The sequence below is a fragment of the Anarrhichthys ocellatus genome, unplaced genomic scaffold (genome assembly GCF_004355925.1).
Source record: "Anarrhichthys ocellatus isolate YVR2014 unplaced genomic scaffold, GSC_Weel_1.0 scaffold91, whole genome shotgun sequence".
Classification (NCBI taxonomy): Eukaryota; Metazoa; Chordata; class Actinopteri; order Perciformes; family Anarhichadidae; genus Anarrhichthys; species Anarrhichthys ocellatus.
The window spans coordinates 864,872-872,020 of NW_022280121.1; the positions used below are offsets into that span (position 1 = coordinate 864,872).

At 41.8% G+C, this 7,149-nt stretch overlaps 2 protein-coding genes across 4 annotated transcripts in view; one reads left to right on the forward strand and one right to left on the reverse strand.

Moving 5' to 3' along the window:
* Positions 1–411: 411 nt before the first annotated feature.
* Positions 412–3,277, reverse strand: sod2 (superoxide dismutase 2, mitochondrial). The gene is made up of 5 exons (XM_031875539.1): positions 3,162–3,277; positions 2,143–2,348; positions 1,866–1,982; positions 1,139–1,318; positions 412–1,063 (listed from the first exon to the last, which is right to left on the reverse strand). The coding sequence occupies exons 1-5, from the start codon at positions 3,194–3,196 to the stop codon at positions 918–920; spliced, it is 684 nt and encodes a 227-aa protein (XP_031731399.1). The 5' UTR covers positions 3,197–3,277; the 3' UTR covers positions 412–917.
* Positions 3,278–4,779: 1,502 nt separating this feature from the next.
* The window catches only part of wtap (WT1 associated protein), a 6,153-nt gene continuing 3,783 nt past the window's right edge, over positions 4,780–7,149 (forward strand). The window contains exons 1-6 of one of the 3 annotated variants that reach the window (XM_031875511.1): positions 4,780–4,947; positions 5,491–5,528; positions 5,642–5,697; positions 5,817–5,875; positions 6,022–6,152; positions 6,944–7,122. In XM_031875511.1, coding sequence (XP_031731371.1) covers positions 5,499–5,528; positions 5,642–5,697; positions 5,817–5,875; positions 6,022–6,152; positions 6,944–7,122 — 455 coding nt within the window. In that variant the 5' untranslated portion in view covers positions 4,780–4,947; positions 5,491–5,498. The other 2 variants (XM_031875512.1, XM_031875510.1) reach the window with 2 other exon arrangements.

The window sequence follows — 7,149 nt, forward strand, 5'->3', positions numbered from 1 at the left end:
AGGGCTGTGGTTTCTCAGCGAGCACGTGGTGTTTTTTTTTTTTTTTTTTTGATTGGACTGAAACCAAATTGACGTCCTGGAGAAACATCTGAAAAAAGTAGTGGAAAACCTAATTTTTTATATCCATTATGTAGCAAAAAAAAAAAGCATCAAAAGCACTGATGCTTGCATCCAAAGTCTGTAGTTTAGTTTTATTATTTTTAAATTGATCCCAGTTTAACAGCCAACAGTGATCATTGTTGCTATATCGTCTATACTGGTCAGCGCTGCGACGACAACAACCATGTTTTATTTTCTATGTCACCCTTCTGACATTAATGAGTCTCCATTAACAGCTCTAAAGATAATCTTAGTGTTTTATCCATCACAGTACATAGAAATAGAAGAATAAAGCCCCAATTATCAAGCCTGTACAATTGAAATATATCTTTATTATAATACATCAAAAGCATACTTGCAATAACATCATCTGATTTTAGTGTGACGAAACTCACTGAATGTGCACTCTGGTTAACGGACACCTAGTTCACATGAATGGGAGCCAATATTTGGTTGAGATTAACAGTAGCCGGCCTTGATGTGAAAGGAGGCCAGTTTGTGCGCTTTAAAGAAGAAGTAGTCAGGAACAGACCTGAGACAAGAAGCACTTGCAAATCATTTTCTAAGTTTGCTCTAAACTGTGCGAGTGCAGGGCTTTAAGTTTGCCACGAAGGCAACATTATCTGGACCGACGTAGGAAGTATTTTAAAGTTAATTTAAATCAACTTTAATGTAGCTGATCATATGAAAGGCTGTTTACAATCTGAATACAGAAAACCCCACAGCTCAAGTGCTCCATGCAATGGAAAACTGAACATTAATTGAAACTACTATTTTACTCAGGTCAGGATGAAAAGGGACCATTTGAAGATCGGGTTCTACTTTTTGGCCGACTGGAGACGCTCGCTCACATTCTCCCAGTTGACGACATTCCAGATGGCCTTAACGTAGTCCGGCCGCACATTTTTGTACTGAAGGTAGTAGGCATGCTCCCATACGTCGATACCGAGGAGGGGGATGAGACCTGAGGGTCAGAGACACTGGAGGTAAAGATCAGGCACTTATGACACAAAGCCAATCAAAGTTGTTTTCAACAGACCTGTAGTCCCATGCAGGGGGTCCTGGTTAGCACAAGCAGCGATACGAAGTCTTCCGCTCTCCTTGTCGTAGCCCAGCCAGCCCCAGCCAGAGCCCTGCACTGCCACTGTAGCAGCAGACATCTTCTCCTTCATCTTCTGCAAGGAGCCAAAGTCCCGCTTAATGGCCTCCAGCAGCTCCCCTACAAGGAAGAGACAGACGGATGCTACTTCTAAAAGCAAAAGGCTAACTCAAAAAGCATTTTCAGGAAACTTAATTTGACACAGTTTATAGACCTTTTGCCTGCACGCATATTCTGTATCATCTGGAAGAGAGATGCTGCGTCAGCCTCATACCATTCTTAAAAAACAATAATGAAAAAAAGCACAATTTAATTTGAGGCCAGCCGCACTAAAGGACGTCTCCACATAACCCAACTAGGCAGCTTCTTTGACCACTAGGGGGCAGAATGATAAAAGGAAACCACCAAAGTGTAACACAATGTAGAGATTCCCACAGCCAAGCACACAGTGTTTGTAAGGGGTTATAAACTGAAAACAATGAGCTTAAAGCTGCACAGAGTGCACCTCTGCAGCTTTAGGCTCTGTTGGCTGTTCACTCAGTGGGTCCAGCACTACTAGCAAGCCTTTCATATTACAGAGTCACGTGTGCAGGTTTACGTTAACTACAAAATAAAGCAGTTTAGGAAAAATGAGACGACGAGCTGTTGGGAGTTTTAAAAGCCTTACCTTGTGGTTCGCCGCCACCATTTGGGGAGAGGTTCGTCCAGAAAATAGTGTGATTTATGTGGCCTCCACCGTTGAACTTCAGAGCAGGCTGGAGGGCAATCTGAGCCGTCACATCTCCTAAAATACAAGTCAAATACATGCACTTAAATACAGAGACGCATCTGTTAAATGTGACTGATGTGGATAGAACTACAAAGACACCTTGAGATGTATATGTAGTTCATTCTTTCTTATACAAAAGCAATGTACTGATTAGTGTTGAGTTTGCGTTGCGTACCCTTTGCTAGTGCCTGCTGATATTTCTCCTCTGTAACGTTGAGGTTGTTCACATATGTGGCGTGATGCTTGCTGTGGTGCAGCTGCATGATCTCTGCATTGATGTGGGGCTCCAGGGCACCATAGTCGTAGGTCAGGTCAGGGAGCGTGTGCTTCTGCCTCGATGCAGCTACCTGGCTTATAGTTTGGCTGAGGCTGGCTGCACACCTGACAAAAAGCAGAGGACAAACTTACCAAACTTTGGAACTAAAATAGAGCCGTTAGTCTGGTTTAGAGGAGCCGACATGAAAGGGAAATTGGCACATGACTGATTTTAAAAAGGGTAACTAGACTCTCTGAAATTCAAAAACTAGAGCGCTAAAAACATTCTGTGGGTCCACAAAATCAGTCTCCCAATAATGGTCCATGGAGGAGCTTCAAACTTTATACTTAAAAAGCAACAAAAGTTTGAGACCGACTTTGAGTAAAAGTATCTTGTGTTCTCAATTAGCTACTGATTGGACTTTCCAAAACAAACATTTTGGGATTCTTAATGCAAGTGGTGCTCCCCTTTAGCAATTATATCTTTCCAAATATACAGAGGTACAATAATAACTAAGCTGACAGTGGTGCCTGTCTGATTAAAGTATTAGCCCAAGATAGCCTGGCACAGTCAGGTCTAAGAGCTCGACAAGCCTGATAGTCAGGTGTTGATTGTAGATCAAGGTAAGTTAACTAACCTATGAGCTGATGGCACCAGGTTAGCTCTTTATAACAAAGAGTGTCCAAATATAATAGCATTAAATTATCAATCCATGACATGCGAGTACAGTACTATGCAACAAGTCAAAATCCTTCATTGTGTGCGCCACAAGCCTCACTGAGCAGCTAAACCAAGTTAGCATCCAGGCTAGCTGCATGTTAGCTCTGAATAAACAACCGTCTCAAATTCAGGAACCATCGCTGCTAGCATGAGTCCTAACTCCTTGCGCTCGTTGAGCAGGAAAAGGACACTTAATAGTAGATTGGTATCAGTTTTACCTGCGAACTTGTCCAACTCTGCACAGCATGGTCATGATAGAGCTCACAGGACAGAGCAGACAAATTAGTAACTGCCCTTGAAATGAGCTATTTCAACTTGACAGCGCAGCCGACCGTACCATTATCTTCACGTGGGGGTGTTGAGGGCAGTGCGCAGGAGTGACATAAACCTCAACTGAAGCCAACTCTCCTCTCAGAAATATTGATAGTCTATATATGATAACATGTGGGATGAAAATATGGTATTTCTGAATGAATCTAACCATAATAGATTATGGAGATACCTCATGCAAAAAAGTGCTTATTTAGTTATATAACTACTCTACGTGTCTGTAACTTATATTCTGTTTCAGTTTTGGAACATACAATGTCAGAGTAAATAAATTATACATAATAAAATGAAATACAGCCATCATAATTGTAAATAATTTGCACAATTTAGCACAATTATCAAAACTAACAGGATCACTGAACGCATCTTCTCCCACAGCGGAGGCAACGCCAGAGATCGTCTATATTAAGACAAATGAATCACTCAGAGGAAAACAACGACACCTCAGTATCTTTGATTGGTGGGTCCACAAAGACAGAATAACTACCTAAGAATGCATCTGGACTACAGACTTTCATATTATGGACCAATAAGTTAATGTTGTCACGCAACAATTTTCTGCTGGCCTGCTCGAACGCCAAAATAAAAGCAGGATGCCCAGACCTCCTCACATCTCATTCATAAATGTCTCACACTAACAATACAACACAAATGTTATCATTCAAAAATCAGTGAACACCAGGGAAAGGGAAGCCTCAACTCATAATTGATGATAAACTAAAAAAATGTATTTAGAATCCCAGCCCAGCACAATACACTACACAAAGACTGTTAGTATTATAGATGTAGCTTATAAAATATCATTTAAAACTGTAGAAAAATCAGTCACATTTTCCCAGGGCTCAAGGATGTCGTTAAATGGCTTGTTTCGTCCAATAAACAGTCTAAAATCAAAAGACATTAAATGTATTATGATAATAAACTAAGAAAACAAGCAAATATTTACAATTAAGAGGCTGGAACTAGACTCATTGATTCTCAAGATATACAGTTGTTATTAATGAATCAAGTAATTGTTTCAGCTCTCATGTACACAGCTTTCAACCATGCTCATGTATGAAGAGAACCATACATTAGATAGAGATAGATAGATAGTTACTTTACTAATCCAATAACCAGCAATTATGGTACGGGTAAACAATATGTACAATGAAATAGAATAATATTAAATTAACTAACTAAACAGTAGTGCAAAGATTTAACCAAACAACAAACAAACAACAGAGTAACGGTGTTGTAGATTTGTGATTGATTTGGCTATTACAAACCGGAACTTACAATAAAGTAGAAATAACAGCATGAATAAATACCATATCCTATTAATTTATTGCAAGTAAATAACCATTATTTTTATTGTTACTTTATTCTGAATTTATTAATGTACGAGGAGCGTTTTTTCGCCCCCTCAGTCCCGTTTTGTATTCTGTAACCTCTGCGGAGTGAGAGCTCCGTGTGTTTCTCCGGGTCTCTGGTTGTACTCTGCAGCAACGCGAGTGCAGCAGCTCGGCCACTGTTCTCCCGTCAGTGACGAAGATGATGGTGATTACGCAGAAGCGAGCCAACTACACATAAATCCACAGCTAGTTTTAAACACACTTTGCACATTTTTGCCACTTTTGTGAAGAATCCGTGAAGCCGAGGGGATCCAGAAACGTCGAAAGAAACCGGGCCTGGGTATGTGCTTCGATGACTTGGAAGGCCCGAAAATCTGCAGCTAAGAGCCCGCTAGTTTCAGGAAAAGGAGCGCAAGGGAGGGAGTCGTTTCCTTCACCGCCATTTTGTGATAACAAGGAGCCGAAAACAGAGCCAATATTTGCATGCTGCCAGGCTGAACATAAAGGAAATATTGTTGCCTCGCGTTGTAATTTCACAGCCTTTATTTATATTTGCTCGTGAATGCTAAATGTTATTAGCACCGCAGAGTTAACCTCGGTTCGCTTATTTCTGGTCCCTCGGCATCGTTGCTGCCACACCAGCTAACAGTGGGCACGACAGCTCTTATTGACCGGTAACGTTAACTTTTACTCGGTCCACCGTGTGGTTTACGTGAGCTGCATGTATTCCTCGTACACTAAAGCATTCTTCGCAAGTTTGCAAACTTACCCTACATGTCATATTGTAGTGCGACGCGTTATTGCTTTAAAAATGATGTTGCAGCGGCTTCTACACGCGACACCAAGCTGTGCTTTAATCACCATTTCTCTCTCATACTTGTAGAGTTCACAATGACCAACGAGGAGCCTCTACCCAAGAAGGTGATTGTCCTTTCCTAGTGTATTCACCATGTGTGTCACGAGTCCCTTCATGTCTAAACAGGAGCTTAATTGCTTCTTTTATTGAACCAGTTCTCGTTTGTTTTCGCTTACAGGTTCGCCTCAGTGAGTCTGACATGAAGACCCTGACCAGAGAGGAGTTGTGCACGAGGTAGATGACAGCTCCACACCTGCAGCTTTATTATTCTGTGTGTGTGTGTGGGGGGGGGGGGGGGGCTTGATCTATTTAGGTTGAGCTGGTAATGTTTACACTTGTCCTGCTCCTCTCAGGTGGAAACAGCATGAAGCGTATGTCCAGGTCCTGGAGGCCAAATATACAGAGCTATGTTGTAAGTACATCTGCACACATCATGTCTCTAGCCAGCAATAAACACTATATTTTGCACGCTGTGTCCCTTTATTTGGCTGCTTGTGAAGTGGACGTGTCTCCTGATGGATCTTCTTTTCTTCTCCCCCCACCCCTTCACCGTCTTAGCCAATGACGTGACGGTGCTGAAGGAGTCCGAGGAGAAGCTCAAGCAGCAGCAGCAGCAGGAGTCTGCGCGCAGGGAGAACATCTTGGTCATGAGGCTTGCCACCAAGGAGCAGGAAATGCAAGAATGCACCGTATGTATCTATTCCTCCACGTTCTTTATCTTGAATCATCTCATTTTTTCTGTTTACTTATCCATTAATTGACATACTTCCAGCTCTACACTATGCCTTTTATTCACCAGTTATCATGGTATGTAGGCTAAAGGTAAATAGTGTCACGCGGGGCATCTGTAGCTCTTATCTTTAGACTGACAGCTCAGTGGATCACCCAGTGGCTTTAAGGAAGCACATGCCATTCTGACGAGAACACAACACACACATAGAGGTTTGTTTTCCTGAGTTATAATGGTTAGATTCCTAGCTTTGAGGCTTATTGGTTACGCCCTTTGCCTCTCATGTAAATATATCCAATAAGATCTGTTAACTCTATCATAGCTGTGACTGTTAGTTTTTCTTGTCTGGTCTTACTTTGGGTGTGTCCAGGAAAGCAACTCATATCCAACAAAAGCTTTTGATAGAGATTTAAAGTGGCTTTGGTGTAATATAGGATGAATCTTAATAGCTATGACTATGACTCTAGATGCTGTTTAAAATTGACCATACTGTTTGAAGAGGCCTTATCTTAAGTATACTCTAGGGGCCCACTTTATTCTCCCGAGGCTCGGGATTGAAAAGTTGTCAATAATCCTAAAAACGTAGAACCAGAACATTTTAGCGCTTCTGATTTTGGGGGGAAATGTGTCTCCGTCGACTGAAGATCAGTAAAGCTAAAGGACTGGTACTCATAACAGTCAAAAGTTCTTCATCAGTAGTGGTATACGCCGCCTTACTGGTCAGTAATGCCCGTTTGTTTCGTCCTGCAGACCCAGATCCAGTACCTCAAGCAAGTCCAGCAGCCGAGTGCAGCCCAGCTGCGGTCGTCCATGGTGGACCCCGCCATCAACTTGTTTTTCCTCAAAATGAAGGCTGAACTAGAACAGACTAAAGACAAACTGGAGCAGGCCCAAAATGAACTGAGTGCCTGGAAATTTACACCTGATAGGTAAAGACAATCAAAAATCAAAATAAC